The sequence below is a fragment of the Brachyistius frenatus genome, unplaced genomic scaffold, assembly GCF_029030835.1.
Source record: "Brachyistius frenatus isolate BFR_SWC_R1_liver_20210118 unplaced genomic scaffold, ASM2903083v1 Contig_90, whole genome shotgun sequence".
In the NCBI taxonomy this organism is placed as follows: Eukaryota; Metazoa; Chordata; class Actinopteri; family Embiotocidae; genus Brachyistius; species Brachyistius frenatus.
The window spans coordinates 1,565,501-1,588,875 of NW_027210689.1; the positions used below are offsets into that span (position 1 = coordinate 1,565,501).

A 23,375-nucleotide genomic window follows, 5' to 3' on the forward strand; every position below is an offset into this window, starting at 1 on the left:
ATATATATATTTATGTATATATATATATATATATAAATATATATATATATATATATATAATATTATTTTTGCTTTTTTATACAAAAAGAGAAAGTAGTTTGTGTTTTTATACATATACGTATGTACAGATATAGAAAAGTGAACACACTGAGTGTGCTGTGACGTAACCATGGGCAACAGGACAGGAGACAGTATTTACACAAAACAGGAAAAACTAGAGTTAAAAAAACAAAAACAACAAAGTGGGGGGAGGAGGTGGTGGGAGTGGTGGTCAAAAAACACGCCACCGTTCCCCTCTAGAGAAGAAGGGGGCGGGGCTCAAGTCACATGACCCTCGACCAAAACGAGTGAAAGAGAGAGAGGACGGAGAGTTTTTGAGTGATTGAAACATCGACGTGTGGTTGAATATGATTTGGTGTGACGATGAGAACTTTCTTCAGCTGGTTCGTGAGCAGACGAAATGTTCATCAGCGGCAACGCCGTCTCTCACGGTCTCTACATGTTGAGGTGGATAAACTAAGGCCTCCAGATGAAGAAACACAGACTGAAAATGAACTGGAACGACAGCAGTGTGTGTGTGTGTGTGTGTGTGTGTGTGTGTGTGTGTGTGTGTGTGTGTGTGTGTGTGTGTGTGTGTTTCTTCAGTCCTGATTAGCTGGTGGGTTTGCTGAGGTGCTGCGGCGGTGGTTTCTGATTGGACGGTTTGTTTGTTTGTTTTTTGAGGACAGAAAAAAGGCACCTAGTTCCTCCTCCTCCTTTGCTCCTTTTTTTAAGATGCGTTCCTCCTCCTCGCGTTCCCGCCGCCCGTCTCTGACGCCTCGACAGACACGCGAGAGGACAAGTCGTCCGCTCGGTGTCCGGCAGTTCGATGGCGTTGAAGTTCAGGCGCTCCGCAGTCGTCGTCCCTCCGAAGAAACGACAGAGGGACAACCGGAGGGCAGAGAAAGCGTCTGTGGTGCTGTGTACAGGTGGTGAAGTATACGAGGGGGACGAGTACCTGTATCCCTTGCCAATGCTCCCTCCTCTGGTTTCCATGGAGATGCTAACAAGTCGTCTGCTCCTCCTGCGGCTGATGAACCAGTTAAAAAAAAAGAAGGTGCGTCAATGTTTTTCACAGGCCCCGCCTTCTCCCGTCTCCGTGTTCTCCTCAGCCAATTGGGAGTCCTCCACAACAGCACGGCCCCCCCTCTGTGCGTGTGTACCTGTGCACACTCCGTGGAGGAGGTGGGAAAGGAAGAGGAGGTGCTAGAAGGAGGTGAATGCGGAGTTTTTGTGCGCTCGCTGTTGAAGCTCCTCCTACAAGACGGGCTCTTCTTCCATTGGCTCCTCCGTGGACCTGCACACAGGGAAGTCAAAGGTCACGCAAGCCTCATCTTTGAAATGACATATTCTTTGGGGTATGGGCGTAGCCAAATGGCTGGCTCCACCTACATGCACCTAATATGGAACACGTGTGATTAGCACCTGTCGTACTTTAACGGACTCGTCCTACAGAACTTGTTGGACCGGGCTGAACTCTGGTATGTCCAGTCTAAAGACCTTTGGGAGGAAAAGCTGTTAAAAGAATTCGTTTTTGATGTCTGATCGTTAAATGTTTGAAGACATCTGCATGGTAATATCTGGTCACAGTCGTAGCGCCCTCTGCTGGCAACAGGAAATGATAAGTTGTATTTTCTGGTGTGTTTTTGCCAGCTAAAGGAGCCTGAAGGCTTTAAAGACGCCACGCGATGGACACAGGAAGTGACAGAAAATGTAGAATACATCAACTTAACAGGAAGTAACGTCCAAAAACATCAACGCTGAAATCTCCAGGAGCGTCTGTCCCTGTCCCACTGGTCATGTGTGTGTCCTCGTGTCGTGTGTGTGTGTCCTCCTGTCATGTGTGTGTGTGTGTCCATCTGTCATGTGTGTTTGTGTGTGTGTGTCCTCCTGTCATGTGTGTGTGTGTGTCGTGTGTGTGTCCTGTCATGTGTGTGTGTGTACTCCTGTCGTGTGTGTGTGTCCATCTGTCATGTGTGTTTGTGTGTGTGTTGTGTGTGTGTGTGTCGTGTGTGTGTCATCTGTCATGTGTGTGTGTGTGTGTGTGTCCTCCTGTCATGTGTGTGTCATCTGTCGTGTGTCCTCCTGTCGTGTGTGTGTGTGTGTATGTCTTCCTCCAATGTGTGTCCTCCTGTCTTGTGTGTGTGTGTGTGTGTGTGTGTGTGTGTGTGTGTGTCCTCCTCCAATGTGTGTCCTCCTCCAATGTGTGTCCTCCTGTGTGTGTGTGTGTGTGTGTGTGTGTGTGTGTGTGTGTGTGTGTGTGTGTGTGTGTGTGTGTGTATGTCCTCCTCCAATTTGTCCTCCTGTCTTGTGTGTGTGTCCTCCTGTCATGTGTGTGTGTGTGTGTTTGTGTGTGTGTGTGTGTGTGTGTGTGTGTGTGTGTGTGTGTGTGTGTGTGTGTGTGTGTGTGTGTGTGTGTGTGTGTGTGTGTGTCTCCTCCAGTCTCACCTGCTGGTTTCCGTGTCGTCAGGGATGGAGCTCGGCTGCTCGACGTCGACGCTCAGGGAGGCCATGGCGCTGACCGTGTCGGCCTCGTCCTCCTCCGATTGGCCCTGAGCCCCCGACGGGCCGTCCAGGAGCGAGTGGCCACTGGTCTGAGACAAGCTCTGGAGACAAGGCCAGTGTGTACCTAGAGGGACAGACGGAGACGGGGAAGTGAGGAGGGAGGAGACGACGCGCTGCAGTGACTCCTCATTCAGCCTTTCAGCTTCTTACTCTGGATCTCGATCACTCTGTCCAAGGAGGCGCAGGCTTTGGGACACGGCGGCTCTGGAGGCCACTGAAACACCGAGTCACACTGGAAGACACGAACACAGGAAGGACATGTCTGATCACATGATTCGTGTTATTTTTTAATGCTAAGCTAGGCTAACCCTGTGAGCTAACTAACAACCTCTCACCGGGTCTCCCAGCAGTGCCGAGACGCAGGACTCCGACGCGTCACAGATAGCGGTGAGGTCGTGACCTCCCTCCAGCGCCATGACGACCCGCCCGCCCGCCAAGTCCATCAGCAGCTGCGTCAGCTGACCGAAACCTGCACACACGCAACCCGTCTCAGTCAACACGCACGCGACTTCGGAGATGTTCGTCAATCACCGAGAGTCGTACTCACACTTGGCGGAGACGTTGTAGCCCCCCAGAGGAGACTGATGACCCTCCACGGCGTCGAAGCCGGCCGACACCAGGACCACATCCGGACTGAACTGCTGGGCGATGGGCATCACGACACTCCTGCAGGGAAGGTTTGGAAACAACATGTACTGGTCAGCATCTATGCTACAAATGCTAACTCGGCAGAACAGACCGGTGACCGAGTCGAACTATGTCACCGTCAAAAACCGAAATATTCTGCTAAAACTGAAACATTCTCATCTGTTTTCATCTCAATTCGCACTGATGGCAGCAAACTGGAGTCACTGTCTCTTAGAGAGGAAGTTTAAAACACAGGGATCTCAAGAACAACGTGAACGTTCACCTGAAGGCAGTGAGGTACTCCACGTCACCCATAGGGGGTTCCACTCCTCCGGTCCACGCTATGTTCACATTGAAACCAACACCTGCAGCTGATCCCACCTGCAGCACACGAGGGACATGTGATGGTTATAATTAGTGCACCTTCACTGGGAAACATAAAATATAGAAGCAAAAATATTTAGTTTAATATTCCATGAAACCATCAATAAACCAGGAGAAGATGTTCATGTTTGGATGAAAATGAAGTGAGCGATCGGGACGACAGGCTGACGCCACGCATGGGGACGGATGTGTCTCCGCAGACTGGTTGTTGTAGCAACGTCGGAAATGGAAACTGTGGCGTCGTTACAACTTCGATGTGCGTTGAGGGACTTTGTGTTACACGAAGGTCAAGAAAGACCAACGTGTGTGTGTGTGTGTGTGTGTGTGTGTGTGTGTGTGTGTGTGTGTGTGTGTGTGTGTGTGTGTGTGTGTGTGTGTGTGTGTGTGTGTGTGTGTGTGTGTGTGTGTGTGTGTGTGTGTGTGTTTGTGTGTGTGTGTGTGTGTGTGTGTGTGTGTGTGTGTGTGTGTGTGTGTGTGTGTGTGTGTGTGTGTGTGTGTGTGTGTGTGTGTGTGTGTGTGTGTGTGTGTGTGTGTGTGTGTGTGTGTGTGTGTGTGTGTGTGTGTGTGTGTGTGTGTGTGTGTGTGTGTGTGTGTGTGTGTGTGTGTGTGTGTGTGTGTGTGTGTGTGTGTGTGTGTGTGTGTGTGTGTGTGTGTGTGTGTGTGTGTGTGTGTGTGTGTGTGTGTGTGTGTGTGTGTGTGTGTGTGTGTGTGTGTGTGTGTGTGTGTGTGTGTGTGTGTGTGTGTGTGTGTGTGTGTGTGTGTGTGTGTGTGTGTGTGTGTGTGTGTGTGTGTGTGTGTGTGTGTGTGTGTGTGTGTGTGTGTGTGTGTGTGTGTGTGTGTGTGTGTGTGTGTGTGTGTGTGTGTGTGTGTGTGTGTGTGTGTGTGTGTGTTTGTGTGTTGTGTGTGTGTGTGTGTGTGTGTGTGTGTGTGTGTGTGTGTGTGTGTGTGTGTGTGTGTGTGTGTGTGTGTGTGTGTGTGTGTGGGTGTGTGTGTGGGGGTGTGTGAGTACCTCCTCAGGAGCTCCGCTGCCAGGAAAGAAGTTCCCGTCGTCGTAGCGATGGAGGGAGATGTAGAGGACGTTGGGGTCACTGTAGAAGGTCTGCTGGGTGCCATTGCCATGGTGAATGTCCTGCAGTGACACAAGGGAAGGTCATGGAGACGGGACAGACACAACGAACACACCGGCAGCAGCCAGGACTGTAACTACAGACCAGAACCTGCTGTCTTTAAACCAGAGCTGCAGCTTGAAGACTGTGAGTGTAAACATGGCAGCCTCGATGAAGAGCAGCCAGATGACTTATATATATATATATATATATATATATATATATATATATATACACACACACGCACGCACACACACACACACATATATTCTGACCACCTGGTGAATGGTAGTCTAATATTCCCTCTGAGTTTGGTCTCCACCAGAACAGTGGGAATGAACGGTGTGTGTGTGTGTGTGTGTGTGTGTGTGTGTGTGTGTGTGTGTGTGTGTGTGTGTGTGTGTGTGTGTGTGTGTGTGTGTGTGTGTGTGTGTGTGTGTGTGTGTGTGTGTGTGTGTGTGTGAGACAGGGCTACTTACCCAGTCCACAATGAGGATCTTGCCCACACCGAGTTTCTGTTGCAGCAGCTTGGCAGTGATGGCGACTGAGTTGAAGAAACAAAACCCCCTGTTTACACACACACACACACACACACACACACACACACACACACACACACACACACACACACACACACACACACACACACACACATAGAAAGAATATGTCAGTCCTGAGACAAAGAGGCCGTGAGATGTCCCGTCCCGTGTGAGTACTCTGTGTACTGACATGGCAGTGGATTCCTCAGCATGGTGACCTGGCGGACGAACGATGGCAAAGCCGTTCTAGAAGAAGAAGAGAGCGACGGAGAGCAGCAGGTCAGACGGCGTGCACACTTTATTTTCAGGGTAAACTAGAGTCTTTTTGCGAGTGATTTACCTTCAGCTCCCCTGCAGCCACTCTGAAGGCCAGCTCGATGACCGAGCCCACCGCCATGCGGACCGCCGCTGACGAGTGCATCTCGTTCCACACGGTGTCGCTGTCCACCTGCAGGGGGAAGCACAGAGCTCAGACCAGGGCTGGAAGGCATGTACACATAGAGATGGACAGAGATGGTCTCACCCCGATCCCTCCGCAGGGAAGAACCGCGTACATCTTCTGGCTGATTGGACCTGAAACAAACAGAGTAGAAGTTAGTTAGTTAGGTCGAGCAGTGTTTGAATCATGATGCACGACAGAGACACAAAGAGGGACTGGAACCAATCAGCTGACTCAGCATTAGTCAACAAGAAAAGTCTTAGTCGATGAAACATAGAAACACGTGTACAGTATGTACTGGTACTTCTAGAAACACGTGTACAGTATGTACTGGTACTTCTAGAAACACGTGTACAGTATGTACTGGTACTTCTAGAAACACGTGTACAGTATGTACTGGTACTTCTAGAAACATGTGTACAGTATGTACTGGTACTTGGACAGACAGGTAGACAGACAGACAGACAGACAGGTAGGTACCCAGCAGCTTCTTGTGGTCCAGTTTGTGCCGGTTCAGCGGACTGGTTCCGTACAGCAGAGTGTGGAACTCAGAATGAACCGACTGGATCTCATCCAGAGACGCTTTACGCCCACGAATCCTCTGCTCACACAGACACACAGGCACACACACACACACACACACACACACACACACACACACACACACACACACACACACACACACACACACACACACACACACACACACACACACACACACACAGTGAGTTCTCAACACATTTTAAATCTGCACATGAGGAGGAAATCATGTTTTAGATATCTGGCATCTGTAAAAAACTAAAACAAACTAAACACTCTAAAAAAAGCTTCTGCAGTGCATGCTGGGATATCCTGCTGGGGTACCAACCAGCGAGCATTGTGGGTACAAATCTGTTGCGAGTACAAAGGTGTGTGCGTGTTTGTGTGTGTGTACCTCACAGCGGCCCAGCAGACCCGTCTCCTGCAGTCGGGACCAGATGCTCTGCACTCTCCCAGCATGCTCTGGGTGGATGTGAGCGTTGCCACACACACACTGATGCTTCAACATCAGACTGTCGTACACCAGCCCTGAAAGAACACAATTCCACATTATAACACACAGCATCAAGGACACCAGTGCAACAGGAGGTGGAGCAGCACATAACATCCACAAAGGGTCAGTGGATACAAGGTGAACATGAGCGGGGCATCCGGGACACAAAAGTCACCGCAACATGTGTGTATTCATGTTTGATACGTGTTTACTTATGAATCACAGGTGACGTGACACGTTTGTCTGTCTTGTTTGTCAGAGAAACAAATGAAACATTTTCATATTATAATCACAAAATACAACGAAAAGAAGCAAATATTATCACATTTAGAGCAGGTGACACCAACAGACTTAACAAACTGGTTAAGAAGGCCGGCTCCATCATCAGCTACAAACTGGACAGCCTGGAAAAGGTGGTGGAGAGGAGAACGCTGAACAAACTATTATCCATATTGGATAATCCTGACCACCCTCTCCACCTGCTGCAGGGACAGAGGAGGACGTTCTCCAAAAGATTCCTCCAGCTGCTGTCACAAGGACAGATACAGGAGATCATTCCTGATACAGGAGATCATTGCAGATACAGGAGATCATTCCTGATACAGGAGATCATTCCTGATACAGGAGATCATTCTAGATACAGGAGATCATTCTAGATACAGGAGATCATTCTAGATACAGGAGATCATTCCTGATACAGGAGATCATTCCTGATACAGGAGATCATTCCTGCCGACCGCAATAAGTCTGTACAATAACTCACCTCTGGCAAAATCCATCACACAACAATAACACTGTTGTCTGTGTTTCTTGGTTGTTTGTATATAATATATATAGATATATACTGTACTGTATATACTGTGCATTTTATATTTTTTACTGCTATTTTACTGCTATTTGACTGCTTTCTATTATTCTATCATTATCTTATTGCTTCCTGTATGCTGCTGTAGCGAAAAAATTTCCCCTCGGGGATTAATAAAGTAACTACCTAACCTAACCTAACATGAAAAGCCAAAAGCAGAGAGAGTTTGGTATTTTTGCCTCACTGTGTCGCTTTTTACGCCATATTTTAAAATCCTTTTAGACTGGAACAAGTCACCAAAGTCTCAAAGAACATTCAACGTAATATATTAACGTGACACAATCATATCTTACATGACATTTACACTGTCAGAAGTTTACACCTGATGAAAATTAATATTTCCCAAGATACTGTTTTGAGAGTCTTAAAAATATTTAACAGTTATTGGTTTTTCTGTGATTGTATTTTCAGATTTTCTTGAGTTTTGCTGCTTAGATAATACGTGGTTGTGAACTTTTATTTTGAAATTTCTGTCTCAGGCACAGACTCCTTGAGAGGCGGCTCATTTAGATCCCTGTAGACCACCTGGTCAACGTGCAGTAGACAAATGTGATTATTGAGCGGGAGGTGTTTAAACATTCAGATCCACCTTATTTTAATGACGTTAAGTTCTCGGTAATCAAAGTAAAGACTTCCTGCGTACGTTTCTAAATACATTTACTGAAGGTGTAACGGTGGGTCATTTTTTTGTACAAAAAGAAAACTTTTGGTGGTTTATTTTGAAAAACTGAAGCAGTGGATCATCAATCATAATTCTACGTTTGACTTCAGGCACACAAATGCATTCAGTCATTAAGAAAAACCAAAACAAAACCAGAAGTGCACACAGACAGTCACAGCCAATACTATAATCCTCACTAGGATTCAACAGTCTGTTATGTTTTATTACTGTAGAACTTCTTATCATCTGCTTCATAACGTGATGGATCCTCCTTCATTTACCCAGTAAAATGTAAGAAAGTGACCTGTTTATTCTCATGTGTAAAATAGTTCTAGAACGTCAACATCTCGGTAGAATAAACTCTGCTGGACTGAACGGATGAGTGTGATCTCCTGAACCGAGGAGGTCTCGTTCCAAACCAAACAAACCTCTGAGCGACTTTAATATGAAACTAATGAAGGAAACGAGCAACAACACAAAGCAATAAGCACAATAAAAGTGAAAACAGGGAAATGATCAAATATGATTTTTTTGCAACAATAGATAAAACACGACTGAAGAATGCATCGTGTTTCATTCAGTTCGTCTGAACCGTCAGCCCAGAGAGTCAGCTCCCTGTTGCTAGGCAACAAGCATGGAGGCTGACACTGTCAAACTCTTATCCAATCAGAAACCAGATGCGCGCACACACACACACACACACACACACACACACACACACAAAAACCACCCAGCAGACACATGAAAACTGACCGGTGGTGAAGAGGTGTTTGACGGGATTAACGGTGGTCGCAGGGGACGACTGCGCTCTACCCAGAGGTCTGTGGGGCAGCGAGGACTGGAACACGCCCAGATGCTGCAAGGCCTGATGAGAAACACACAGAGAGGGAGAGAGACACAGAGAGAGAGAGAGAGAGAGAGAGAGAGAGAGTTATGATTCATTTCAGAGGGATGAATCAGAGATCAGCTCATTCACTGCAGTGATGGAGGAGGGTGTGTGTGTGTGTGTGTGTGTGTGTGTGGTCTCTTTCCCTGTCATCACACACAAAAACACACACACACACACATACTGAAACTGATTGATAAAATTGTGGCTTCTATGCTTTTTATGATGATGATGATGATGATGATGATGATGATGATGATGGAAAATAACAAATGCTTGTGTTTTGTTGTCATGACTGACTGTCCTGAAATGTCACTGATCAACAACCCCCTCAATGTGTGAGTTTCTGTAAGGACTGCACTCACACACACACACACACACACACACACACACACACACACACACACACACACACACACACACACACACACACACACACACACACACACACACACACACTCTGGTGTCTATATATAGGGAGTGTTGCTGTGCTCCCTGCTGCGAACTGGGTGACTCATCATGCGTGGGGGGGGACACACAGACATACACTCACGCACACACACAGCGGTGAGTCCAGTGGTTGAGTCAACAGCTAATGATGTCACTGTGGCGTCAACAATAGAGTGTGTGTGTGTGTGTGTGTGTGTGTGTGTGTGTGTGTGTGTGTGTGTGTGTGTGTGTGTGTGTGTGTGTGTGTGTGTGTGTGTGTGTGTGTGTGTGTGTGTGTGTGTGTGTGTGTGTGCGTGAGGCTGGCTCAGGGCCACACATGACAATCAGCTCAAACACACACTCAGAGTCATGAAGAACACCGTGACCCCCCAGCCAGGTGTGCAGGTGTAACTAAGAAGAAGCATCCTTCCTCTTAATGCTTCTCCCCATCCCTGTATTCACTTCTCCTCTCTTGTCATGACTCATCCCCTGCTTGTGTAAACATCCTTCCATTCAGACCACAGACTCCGCCCACAGCCAACACGAGTCCCAGCGGTGCGTCGGCAGTTTGTCGGTTACGGTTGGAAGACATCATGTGACCTGCTGATGTTCGGGGGAGGGAGGTCCAGACATGCTGGGAGAAACTTCAGCGTTTTAACACAGGTTAAATGTTTCACTGTGACACACTGCAGAGGCTGCAGCCGCAACACACACAGCATTCATCCACAATACGTTCTGCTCACAGGACACCCGGGGTGAGCATCACAAGACACGACTCGCTGAGGACACTTCAACTGATCTATAACTTCCAAGTCTGTTTCCTGTCTGCACAAATAAACAAATGATGGAGCTGCATGAAATCTGAAACATGTCCAACCATCAGTGACGTCCTGCCCACCGATAGCTGTAACCTGACTGCACCACAGGCCTGTCAATCAAACAGACACGCCCCCAAAAACAGGTCTTCTTGAATCTTCTTTTCTAATGAATGAGGGATTATTTTCAGATGGACCTCCAGAAAACTAAGAAGAAGGAGTGACTTTAGCTAACAACACCGAGATAACTGATGGACACATTTTATTCACTTTGGATTTGATGAGAGAAGTTGAATGGGAGTCTATGGAGCCGGAGGCTTTTTGGAGCCGACCTCTAGTGGCACTCGCTGGTATTGCAGCTGAAGACACTTCTGGATCAGAACCATTTTTCAGACCTGGAAGCTACGAACTCTTTTATAAACAGTCTGTGATCCAAACTCAGGCAAACCTGTCTGCTTTCTAGATGCATTGTGGGTAATGTAGGCATCAGACTTCAGTGTTTCCACTAGGCAGACAGCCTCTGGGTCTTTTTTGGTTTTTCTGATAATCTGCAGTTTGAGGTTGAGGTTTTATCCATTAATAGATTCATTGTAGGATTTTATTGGGCTTTTTTTTACACGCACGTAACAAATGAACTCAAGTGACATCCCCCCCTTGTCCACCCCACCTCATGTCAGTGAGGCTCCGCCCTTCTGAAACAGACATGCAGCTGAGCAGAGCAACACACAAAAACACCAACGACTCTCACATTGAGCTGAAATAAAACGGGCGCACAGGAACGAAGGAAATAACTAGTAGTTACTGGATGTAACTACAGTTCTATGAGTACGTCATTTCAAAGGAGCTCCTCTCAGCGTGAGAAATATGAGCTTTTTATTGAATCAGTGCAGCAGTCTCGTGTCCGCACACTTTTAAACTGATGCTCTCTGCCGAGCGGTCGGAGCATCAAACCCGCTCAGTCAAATTTAGTTGATTTAAAGTCCTGTACTTCTCACTGAGAGCAGATCAGTTACGTAATGAGCGCCCGATAACCAGAAGTAAACTCAGGAGTGACGCGTAAAGGCTCCTCGGCTCAGAGCTCCGACGCGTGAAAACAGCTGTGCGAGGGCGGAAAAAAAAAACACACCCGAAGCCCTTTTCCAGGCTGAGACTGCAGTCGGAGGCCGAACATGAGCTGCGGTGAATCAGAGAGCGAACACGCCGCCACCGCTGGAAACCGCACACGGGCAGATGGAGCACCGCAAGAGGGCGGTGATGATTCATCACTCTGTGGGACGATGCTGCTGCGTAACCAACGGTAACCGGTTAGTTAGTTAGCACCACCGGCCCTCCTTCACCTGACGTAGAGCTCGGCACTCCGACCGAGACCGAGCTCCTTTACCTCTGAACATGATCCAGACATGTTCACAGACACACGCGTTCACGTTCACAGTTTTCTTCATGTTAGGATTCAGTTTGAACCACCTGAGAGACTTTCAACCATTCATCAGTTTCTAGTTTGTTTATTCACTCTTTATCCATCACTTTTCTCAAATATATACATTTTTACCTCATTATTCAAACTATTGATAACTTTTCTCATTAATTACAGCTCGTATTTTGAATGTTTATCCATTAATTTTAGATCATTATTTCACCTGTTTATCGATTGCCTCTACCTAATATTTTGATCATGAATATTTTACTTTTAGCTTTTTTAACTTTAATTATACATTTTTTAATCATTTCACCGATTTATTAGGGCCCGAGCACCGGTGGTGCGAAGCCCTATTGTTTTTTAATTACTTGAACAAGTCTGAACCATTTTTCAGACTTGAAGCTACAAACACGTGAGGATGTGAGTGTATATTTCTTTGATGTGTGGTTAAGTCTCTTTAGCGAAGAATTTACCTGTGGGTAGCCCCCCCTCTCCTCTTCATCCTCCTCCCTCAGCTGGATTATGTCTTCGTCCTCTTCCTCTTCGTCCAGCTCGCTCTCCGTGCTCTCCCCTTTCACGTGCACACTCCCCAGCTCCTCCTCGCCCTTCACGTGCACACTGAGGGGCTCAGACGAAGGCGTGCTATCGTCAGACCCCTCCTTCTGAAGCCTGATTGGATGAAACAACAGGGTGGATTTAACAAACACATCCAGGTGTTTACAATAACACACATTAGAGATAAAAATAAAGATATCGATCAGTTAAAATGTCAGGAATGTCTCACCTGTGGAGGCCGGCCACGCCGTCCTCCTCCTGCATATCATTGGTCTCTGTTAGCTCCTCCTCTGTCTCTTCTGGGTGAGTGGGCGGTGGCCTTGGAAGCTCCGCCCCCTTTGATAGCATCTAGATACACAGGGTTGATTTAGTGTGGACATGTGCCCGTCTGTGTGTGTGTGTGTGTGTGTGTGTGTGTGTGTGTGTGTGTGTGTGTGTGTGTGTGTGTGTGTGTGTGTGTGTACCTTGTAGTGTTTCTCCAGGAAGTGCTGGTGCTGCTGTTGGACCACCAGCTGCTGCAGGGCCTGGGGCGACTGGGGCAGAGGTGCACTCTGGGTACGAGCCAATGGCCTATGGCGAGGCAGCTTGTTGACTGCCCGCATGGCACCGGACACGCCCCTCTCTGCCGTAACCAGCGGCGACTGGCTGTACATGGGGACTGGGGGGAGAGGGGGATTTACAGCATCAGGACAACGAGTCGGGCACGACAGACGGACACTACAATCAATCCTACGTGTGTGTTTGCAGCACCTAGCATCGCCGTCTGCTGCCTGGCCTGCTCCAGCAGCAGCACATGCTGCAGCAAGGAGGAGTGGGCTAGATGAGAGCTGGGAGGCGGAGTCTCGCTGTCATGACCCACACCTGCACACAGGAGCCAATCATGTGTCGTTCCAGAAACTACATTCACAAACCAAGCAAAGAGCAGTTTTATGAAGCAAACGGAGCTTCTTTGGACAATTCAATACAGAAATAATAAATAAATCATAATAATAGAAATAACCATAAATAAATAATCAGAACTGGCCCTGTGATAGAATGGCGACCTGTCCAGGGTGTACCCTGCCTTTGCAGTGAGCTGGGATAGGCTCCAGCCCCCCCATAATAGAAATAATAATAAATAAATAATCTGCTCCTCAGGATAACACATTGCTCTTAAAAACATTTGAAATAGCCTCGATATGTTTTTTTTGCAGCGGTTTTCTTGCAACTATGTTCTTGCTAAACACGGAGATAAGTAAATTAGAGAGCCGGTGTTACACTGAAATGTGTCCCCCATCAGTCTGTGTCCTGCCCTGATATTCTTCCCCTCACTGTTGACTAGACAGAACCAACTGAACCAACACAGGCAGTGACATCATCAGAGTTCAGTGCAAGACCGCCTGGACGCCGTAGTGACTCACTGTCGCCCCCTAATGTGCAAACTTCCTGCACGTCTAACAGAAAAATTAACGCTGAATGAGTAATTAAATTATGTTTGAGCTCACCTGCAGGAAGAGAGGAAGTGGAGAGGAACTTCCCTGTTAGAGCCCCGCCCCCTCGAAGTGATTGGATGGCTTGGAGCTCCGCTTCCTGCTGGGCAGACAGCTTCTGGGGATTCTGTGAGGGGAGTGTTACCACAGTTACCACACCAAGTGGTGACAGCAGGTCATGTGACATCGCTGGTGCATTGTTGGTACATAACTGATAAATTTATATCGATGGGGAACACAGAACCTCCAATTAAAGTTCAAACAACAGGCCACACACACACACACACACACACACACACACACACACACACACACACACACACACACACACACACACACACACACACACACACACACACACACACACACACACACATTGAGCTGCAGTACAAGGTGCTATTGTTTCCAAAACTGATTTTGAGCTTTTCAGATTAAGATGGAGAACATGTCAGGTGGTGTTTGTCTCTGTTGACACAGAGGAAAGAAATAATAAACCTACATTTGATCAGTGTGATGTAGGAGTGTGCGTTTGTGTGCCTCTGTGTGTAGGCGAGTGTGTGTGTTGCATTGACCCACCGTGATGTGTGTGTTGGCAGGGAGGCCCAGGGAGATGTTTGGCAGGGACGGGGAGGTGTACAAACTCAGAGGACTCAACGTCCCATCAGCCCCCAGCGTCTGGTGGAGAGACCTCAGCTGCAGACAGACACACAGACGGGTCAGTGTGGGTGTCCGAGGTCCGGAAGATAAACTGGTCCAGCAGATTCATCCCACCTCATATTTACAACATGTATACAACACTTCAGACCTCCGGCGTCATACATGTAAAAACTAACGTGCACATACTGGGATGAACAACAAGCGTTTTCACACCGCAGGAACTGATTTTTTTAAGAACCTTTTAAGTTCCTATAAGTCTGTTTTGTGGTACTTTTTTAGCTCCTCCCTCTGTCTGGATACTCCCCCCTGTTACCATGGTGACACACAGGAACACAGACAACTGCCTGTGTTTAAACCAGTGTAAACGGGAAGCGAACAGTAAACTACAGCTGCCAACGAAGTTTAAAACAAAAGAAGAAAGTTTCAACTGGAGACACACGATACTGAGAAATGGACCGACAACAGATGTGCAAGATTTATTTAGTCTGTAAACATCGGAGGAAATAAAGCGTGACTTGTATTCAACAAAGATTCATATGAGAAGTGGCTCCGCTGACATGCTGCTGCAGCGGTGGGATGCCGTTGGAAGCACCGCAGGTTGTTCTGGATGTTTCACGTAAAGTGTGATCGACAGGTTCCTGCAAATGTTTCACAATAAAAGCCTTGTTATGAAAGGGCTTTTAGTTTGAAAAATACAGGAAGTGTTGCGTTTCTATTGACCTATAATGATTAAACTGACAACGCAGATGACAGCGGATCATAACGAGGCTTCAAGTGAATCAGCTGATAACACCTTGAATGTAATTATGATCAATTTAAACCGCTCCATTTGTTTTTATTGAATGAAACACTTTGGATCTTCAAACTGGTGAAAAATGTTCATGAATCAAGAAAACTGAAACACTTCCTCAATGAGAGAAATAAGAGGCGGAGCGTCGCCACGGCAGCAGTGATGTCATCTCACAGTTCCTGTTGGTGGTGAGAATACAAACAGAAAAAGGCCTCTGAACCTCTTTAGTTGTGGAGGAAGTTCCTCTAAAGAAAGTCCAAAGAACTGTTTGGTCCAAAAACTCCTAATAAGGACAGCGAGCCAGATGTTCATACCAGAAGACTGTTTCCACGGAAACAGAAAGCCTTCAACACATTTGTTCCACAGTAATTCAAATTCACCTCAAAGGCCACCGGTTACCTGACAGACATAATGCCTTACAAGACTTATTTATATTTATGTGCCGTCCTCCTACGAGCATCGAATACTTTCCTCGTTTAATATTAATAAAATAATCAAACTCACTGTATTTCATAACTTCCTGTCAAACTCAAAATATAATTTTAATTTACTTTGCGGGAAGAAAAATCTGTTCGACAAACAGGTTTCAGGACGTCGTGTTGGTCCAACTCAGTGATGCATGCAGGCTTAAGAACTTAATGTTTCTTTCTTCTCATCAACATAAACAAAGGTCAGTTATAAAGTTTCATCTGTTCTGCTGCATCTCCTGGTTTTATTAGAAAAAACAGTAAATTCCTGATAACTGCCCTGCTGACCACATGCAGCCATATTTATCTTTTAAGTTTTCTTTATGCACATCAACAGCTGGACTGACAGATTCATTTCCAGCATAATGACGGTAAAACAACCTGTCGTTTGGACTTCAATTCATTATCAATAAATATATTTTTTTTCTGTAGCAGTTATTCACCCATTCTGTTCAATTTCATGTTACATTTTATGTTATTATGAAGCATTTTCATCACCACGCCCTTTTTGATCTCTAAAGTGATGTGACCCCCACCGCCCTGCAGGGGGCGAACTGGAGCCGTGTGTTCAGATGACATGAACTGGGTGGACCAGCCTTTAACCTGAGTTTGTAGAGTTGTGAGTGTGTACCTCAGTCTGTATGTTGGGGACGGATCCCGTGTTGCCGTTGGCGATAGCGGTGTTGGAGCTGTTGGGACTGCTGGGACCGGAACCGGGAGCGCTGTTACAGAGGGAGGAGACTGGAAGGACAGACAGGAAGTCATTTCACTCAGTCGTTCACGCTCACCTCTCCCTTCTCTCTGGGTGAAAACGTGCGTCTGCCTTCACCTGATATTTCGATGGCTCTCTTCTTGAACGTGCTGATGACCGTTCCATCCTTCCTGCGCAGGAGAGGAGAGCTCCGCCTCTCCGCCACCTTCTGCTTCAACCGGGACCGCACCTTCAGGTTGGGCTCCGAGACTGGACGACAGGTGAGAGGAGACGGTTAGAGAGACGCAACGTCACTGAGGACAGGAAGTCCAACGTGTTGCAGGAAGAAGTTTAGAGATGCAAGAAGACAATACATTTAAGTTGAAAGGTTTTTCTGCGTTGATCTCATCTTGTTGAGGTTTAACTTTATAGCCTCTGGTTCTGTTTGAAAGAGTGTTTAATGATTGTATATTGTTAGCAGGAGACTGTTAGAGAAGTCGTCTGCTCATCCTACATTACATTTTGCCGGCTCATTCTTGTGCTGAATGAGGACCCACAGTCGGCGTATTTTAAGATACCTTTAGTCTAAACGTCAGTAGGAAGAGGAAGGAGGAGGAAGAGGAAGAGGAAGGAGGAGGAAGAGGAAGAGGAAAAACATGCAGATTGATTGGCGCCATCTGTCTAAACAGTAAAGATCCGGGAACACTGGATCTGTTGAGCTGCTGACCCAGAAGCAGTGACGGAGACTTCTCATTAAAGATGTTCATCCGTCTCTGCAGGGACCTGAATGCAGGATCCCCGGACATACTAAAGGAATCAGCATCACACGGCACGCTTCCATTTCACAGGGACTTAATCATATAAATATAAATATAAAATGGTAAAACTTTATGATTCCTCTATTTAATGTGAACAGATACAATCCAATAATAATAATACGAGGTCCAATCAAAAAGCGCAGAGACGTCACGGTGCACGGAGATGGGCGGAGCTACAATGTTACCATGCCTTTTTTTTTTTTTAAAGTAACTTCCACTGTTATCTCTGTACACTGGATACGTGCCATGATCTCAAAGCTCGACAGACAACAGTAATGAAGTCGGAGGGGCTTAAAACAGACAGAACCCTGACCTTTGACCTCCTATGTAGAAGAAAAAAAAAAGCCTCCAAATTTTGTCAGATCCACCTGAAACAGTGTGTGTATGTTAACTCTACATCTGCCTCCTCTCTGATGGCTGACTAACACGCACGCACACACACACACACACACACACACACACACACACACACACACACACACACACACACACACACACACACACACACACACACACACACACACACACACACACACACACTCTCGTCCTACCTGTCTTGCGTAGGGGGAAGTCATCTTTGCCCTCGTAGTTGCCCATCAAGGGGGGCAGTTTGTAGGAGGGAGGAGTTCCTGGGGTGTTACTCTGAGGAGGAGAGCCCTGCTCCAGGGAGGGGTGCTGGGCTCCCCTGCAGACACACACACACACACACACACACACACACACACACACACACACACACACACACACACACACACACACACACACACACACACACACACGAGGAGGTGTGTCAGCTGTTTGGTAAACCTTCACATTACTAACTGATTAATTGCTGCATTAATTTCATTTTCTTTCCTTCTTTGTTATATTTCCCAGAATGCCTTTCCTGATACTTCCTGATACTTCCTGCAACCATGAGTGTGAAAATATTGTTTTGTTGATTTCGATCAGTGAAACATCGACTGGACTCTGCTGCATGTCATGTTATATTTAATGTGTTCATTTGTAACATTTACCAAAATAAGAGACCAACAGTGGAAGATGGCTCACAGACGAGTTTCAACATGCATCATACACGCAGTGTTTACAGCTGAGTCTCCAGACAGAGGTTCTCATGAAGTTACCTAAATGATGGGAGTGGCTTGCTGTTACATACAGTAAATATACAATCAGTCCTTGCAGGAGTTCTTTTGTGATTGTTGAGATCAAAAATGTTTGATTGTCGCAGATTTTCTGAAAATGTCTATGTAATTTTTTGATTTTTAAGGCAGTTTTTTGCGTAAAATTGCAGGAATTAGAAAATATTGCAAGTCGAGAAAGAAAAATTAGATTTTTTTTTTTAAGCCCTACCTGATAAAGGAATACATCTGTAATCACTTCCTGTGATAATAATCATGCTGCACATCTCAGAAATATTTTAGTTCTAATCTTATTTTATTTATTTATTGAACTTAGAGAACCGTGAGGCTCAAAGTCCCTACAAGGTCCTAAAAGCTGCGTATGTTTCCAGAACAGACCGTCTGTGACTGGAATATAGAAACAAGGACTACATCAGCTGTCAAAATAAGAGCTTTAGATGATGTTTAATTCATGTTCATTCAACACATAGACCTGCTGGATGAAACAAACAAAGAGACGTCTCTGACAACTGCATGTGTGGAGAAAACTCATTTAACATCCAGTAATACGGAATCACTTGTTTGATAATAAACATTTAATCACATAATTTTAATGTGAAGACTACATTTCCCACAAACCCCATCACTTTCTGTTTCTCCTCTAGTTCCGGTTTCCTCGGGTGAACAGAGTTTTATTTGGTGATGAAAACAGGAGCAGAGACTTTCTAGATGGAAATGAGGAGTTATTTTTGATAATAGAGAGTTTTGTTTGAAAAGATTTACTTTATGTTTTAATAGTTTCAGCACAGATTCTGATCTTTTGCAGAAAAATCGCTGGAATTTTAAAAAATTGCAAACTCCCGTAAATATTGTGGCATTTGCTTAAATTTGTGTTACTTATCGCAATCACAAGATCATGATCTCCTGGAGGGACTAAACAATAAGCTATTTATTACATCTGGATGTATATCTGCTCGGTAACTACTTTAACTTTGTGTATTATTTATTTGTGGATTTTAGAGTCACGTTGTGCATTTCTCTTCTCCCCCCTTGTTTAAATCTGTAAACTGAAGCTGTGACATCACAAACTTTCCTCTCCTCGGTGTTCATAAAAATAAATATCTCTTATGTGAGGTCGTAAATTTGAGCTTTGGACATCTAATTAAACATGGAATCAAACCGTCCACCTGCTAGTGAGACACCTTCGTACACAGAAATGCTCACCAGCACTTTGCGGAGAAGGAATGGTTCAGTCCTCCAGGACCCGGCTCTTTCTTACTGAGGAGGAACTCCTGCAGCTTCAGCTTCACCTCCGTGCTGGCAATGGCACCTTAAAACACACACACACACACACACAGACACACACACACACACACACACACACACACACACACACACACACACACACACACACACACACACACACACACACACACACACAGAGCAGTAAGGACCCGCCCCTGTCCGTGCAGCAGCAGCCTGACGACACAGCAGTGCGACCTACTCTCTTTGCCCTTCTCCTTGTTCCTCAGCATCAGCAGCTGCTGCTCCAGCCGCTGCTTCTCCTGCTCCTCGTGCCTCTGCTGCTCCAGTTTCCTCTTCTGCTCCAGCTCCTGCTGCCGTTTAGCTGCCAGCAGCTCCTGTTGTTGCTTACACACACACACATGCAGCCACACACACACACACACACAGGTCACTGAACGCCTCCCGGGATGGATCGGTGGACCCGCCGGGCCGGGAGCGCGGCGCTGTCGTGGACTCACCTTTAAATGCTCCTGCAGCTGGACTTCGTGCTGTCTCGTGAGCACTTCGTGTTTCTTCTGAAACTCGGCGAACAGCAGCTGCTTCTGCAGCTCCTGCTGCTGTTTGAGGAGGACCAGTTCCTGCTGGAGCTGCTGCTCTCTCAGGCTGGTGTCCACCGCCGCACCCCCGGACAGAGACCCCCCCCTAGATTCTGTTCGCAGGTCCACCGGGCCGCCACCTCCTCCTCCTTCTCCCAGACTCCCTCCTGGAAATGGAGCAAACGACAGAAGGTCAAACTTTACTCATTATTATGTCATCTCTGTGTTTGTTGGAGAGTTTTCTGTCTGTTGGTTTAAAACTTATTAAACTGTTATTTTGGGGTATTTCTTTTTCCATCATTTTATTTATATTTATTTTTTAACACTGATGGTGTGAGAAGCACTTCAAGAGTCACATAGACAGAACGCTGACTTAGTGATGTCGGTCACACAGTTAAAGTGTTTCGCAGACATACAGCCCACCAGAGACGACAGAATCACAGCTTCAACCTACATCAGCGCCTTGTTTCACTCTTTTCACTCTAACACACACATCTGAGTTGTGCAGTAACTGAGTGGGACTAGATTCATCTGCATGTGAGGCGTTCAGGGGACATCTGTTAACCTGGGTGTCACTCTCCCCCTCTAACTGCGTGAGCCTCTGCATGAACACTACGGGACTGAATGATGGACAGTTTAGAAAAAAAAAAGGGATCATTTTTCTTCCTTGTCAAAGCCTGGTGACTACATTACCCACAATGCAATTCTAAAATCAAAGATTCTTGTGTGTTGTGTGAAAGCTCAAGTTGAGATGAGGAGCGAACTAGAGGTCTGTTAAACACACGTCTTTACAACCCCAGTTGTTTTTATTTCTTCATGATTTTAGATTTTGTCGTGTTCATTCCAAACTGACAGCGACTGAAGTGACACCTCCGAGTTAATCACCAGATTTAGTAAAACTCAACAAAGGCCTTCACAACTTCATATATGAAGATTCCTCCTGAAACCAATCAGAATCATCAGTGATGAACGTTATGAAGCGTCCAGTTCAGATTTTGTCCCATCACCATCTTTGCTAGTTCGGAGCGGTTTGGAGCAGGAAGTGACCATATTTGGACGAGCTGTGGGAGGAGTTAGCGGTGGTTCTGACTGATCTGATTGGAAACCTGACAATAATATGTCCCGCCCACCGATAGCTGTAACCTGACTGCACCACAGGCCTGTCAATCAAACAGACACGCCCCCAAAACCAGGTCTTCTTGAATCTTCTTTTCTAATGAATGAGGGATTATTTTCAGATGGACCTCCAGAAAACTAATAAGAAGGAGTGACTTTAGCTAACAACACCGAGATAACTGATGGACACATTTTATTCACTTTGGATTTGATGAGAGAAGTTGAATGGAGAGAAGGCTTTTTGGAGCCGACCTCTAGTGGCACTCGCTGGTATTGCAGCTTAAGACACTTCTATATCGGAACCATTTTTCAGACCTGGAAGCAACGAACACTTTTACATCCAGTCCGTGGTTCTGAACCTTTCGGACAGTCTGTGGATTCAGTTTTAGGAAGCACTGCACACATTAAACTGCCCCTCTCCTCCTCCTGAAGGACTCCTAGAGGACTCCCTACTCACCACTCTCTCCTCCTCCTCCTCCTCCTCCTCCTCCTCTCTGCTCGCTGGCTGTTCCTACTGGGCTCTGCATGCCTGATGGGAGGCTGCTCTTCACCTCCACCACTGCAGGAGACAGAGAGAGAAATGATGGAGTGATTAGTCAGAAAGATGCTGTCAGGGACGCAGCAGATTATTATATCACTCGCTGAACATGCTCATACTGTCAGCTGCCTTTTCCTTCAGCTGAGCTGTGATTGTGGTGTAAGAAAGTGAGGGACACACCGTCCTGCCAACTAAAAATAGCCACGTGCCTAGCATCGGCCTCGCACTGACTTGTAGTGTTACCTTGGTCCGGCCTGTATTCAGCACGGCACGGCAAGAGGACATGTCACATTATATTAATGGAGACCAATGATCACAGGAGAGTGCTGTTCAACGGGAAGAAAAAGTACTGCAGCGACACTTGGCACCTCCTCCGAACCACACATTCATATCGATTTCCTGTCGGAAGGCATCGGCAGGACGGACGCCGACATTTCACCTTGTGAAGCGACAAATATGGGAAGTCGTCATCTTTTCAAATCTGTCAAAAGAAACAGAGCTTCGACCAATCGTGCGCCGTGATTGGCTGGTATTTGGTCATCTAGAGGTAAAGAGATGTTTGCCCTCCCAGCATGCTTTGAGACAATGAGAACTGTTTTCTAGTTGGAGCCTGAACGTTTTCACAGTATTCACGAAATACGCAATGAGACACAGACGAACAGAGATCGTCTGGTTCCCGTCAGATTAGCTGCTCCAATCAGCTTACATGGATCGTGTGCGTGCATGTGTGAGAGAGTGAGAGTGGTGTGTGTGTGATGTCACTAGGACTGTTTCTTCAGTCTGGTTCCAGCAGGTTAACACACTGACAGACAGACAGAGGGAGGGACCTGTTTCCGTCATTAGCTGCCCTTGAGCAGGGCAGTGACCTGACCTGCAGCAGCCCTTGCTGTCTCCCCTCTCCTGGCCGACCTCTACTATAGGATCAGGCTCCTTTCCTGGAAGACTCCCCACACTGCGGCATGCTGGGAGCTCAGGATATTTTCTGTCTGTTGGCCAGGGAGGAAATTCAATTAGGACTTACCTTTGGTGTAGTTTGAACTGCAACCTTTCTAAGTGCTCTGATTGGTCGTCTTCCGTTCATTGGCACGCCCTCCCACGTGTGTTTTGAGGTAATCAAACACCCACATCCACAATAAGGCCAAGCCTGTTAGCCCTGGAGGCATGAAGACATGAAGACACACACACACACACACACTTTCCTCCTCCACAACCATTCTTCATGTCAGGGTCTTCCTCATACACACACACACACACACACACACACACACACACACACACACACACACACACACACACACACACACACACACACACACACACACACACACACACACACACACACACACGCATATATACTGCAGGTCTGATGGCTTGAGACCATTTAGTGTCTCTTAGGCTGCAGACAGAAAGAGTCAGGGAAAAGTCCAAAAGCTGAGATCCGGGGATGAACAAGGCTGTGTGTGTGTGTGTGTGTGTGTGTGTGTGTGTGTGTGTGTGTGTGTGTGTGTGT

The 23,375-nt window shown here is 46.5% G+C and overlaps 1 protein-coding gene across 5 annotated transcripts in view; it reads right to left on the bottom strand.

Moving 5' to 3' along the window:
- Positions 1 to 808: 808 nt before the first annotated feature.
- The window catches only part of hdac5 (histone deacetylase 5), a 50,818-nt gene continuing 28,251 nt past the window's right edge, over positions 809 to 23,375 (bottom strand). For 3 of the 5 annotated variants that reach the window (XM_069710203.1, XM_069710202.1, XM_069710200.1), the window contains 27 exons: positions 21,785 to 21,886; positions 20,134 to 20,378; positions 19,875 to 20,019; positions 19,595 to 19,700; positions 17,804 to 17,937; positions 16,573 to 16,704; positions 16,375 to 16,484; positions 14,406 to 14,522; positions 13,845 to 13,956; positions 13,111 to 13,257; positions 12,825 to 13,018; positions 12,590 to 12,708; positions 12,279 to 12,474; positions 9,012 to 9,123; positions 6,634 to 6,767; positions 6,180 to 6,300; positions 5,784 to 5,833; positions 5,601 to 5,708; positions 5,451 to 5,506; positions 5,201 to 5,288; positions 4,625 to 4,744; positions 3,515 to 3,612; positions 3,152 to 3,270; positions 2,940 to 3,073; positions 2,755 to 2,836; positions 2,488 to 2,668; positions 809 to 1,336 (listed from right to left, as the gene is read on the bottom strand). In XM_069710203.1, coding sequence (XP_069566304.1) covers positions 1,297 to 1,336; positions 2,488 to 2,668; positions 2,755 to 2,836; positions 2,940 to 3,073; positions 3,152 to 3,270; positions 3,515 to 3,612; positions 4,625 to 4,744; positions 5,201 to 5,288; positions 5,451 to 5,506; positions 5,601 to 5,708; positions 5,784 to 5,833; positions 6,180 to 6,300; positions 6,634 to 6,767; positions 9,012 to 9,123; positions 12,279 to 12,474; positions 12,590 to 12,708; positions 12,825 to 13,018; positions 13,111 to 13,257; positions 13,845 to 13,956; positions 14,406 to 14,522; positions 16,375 to 16,484; positions 16,573 to 16,704; positions 17,804 to 17,937; positions 19,595 to 19,700; positions 19,875 to 20,019; positions 20,134 to 20,378; positions 21,785 to 21,886 — 3,302 coding nt within the window. In that variant the 3' untranslated portion in view covers positions 809 to 1,296. The remainder of the gene's footprint in view (positions 1,337 to 2,487; positions 2,669 to 2,754; positions 2,837 to 2,939; positions 3,074 to 3,151; positions 3,271 to 3,514; positions 3,613 to 4,624; positions 4,745 to 5,200; positions 5,289 to 5,450; positions 5,507 to 5,600; positions 5,709 to 5,783; positions 5,834 to 6,179; positions 6,301 to 6,633; positions 6,768 to 9,011; positions 9,124 to 12,278; positions 12,475 to 12,589; positions 12,709 to 12,824; positions 13,019 to 13,110; positions 13,258 to 13,844; positions 13,957 to 14,405; positions 14,523 to 16,374; positions 16,485 to 16,572; positions 16,705 to 17,803; positions 17,938 to 19,594; positions 19,701 to 19,874; positions 20,020 to 20,133; positions 20,379 to 21,784; positions 21,887 to 23,375) is intronic. The other 2 variants (XM_069710201.1, XM_069710205.1) reach the window with 2 other exon arrangements.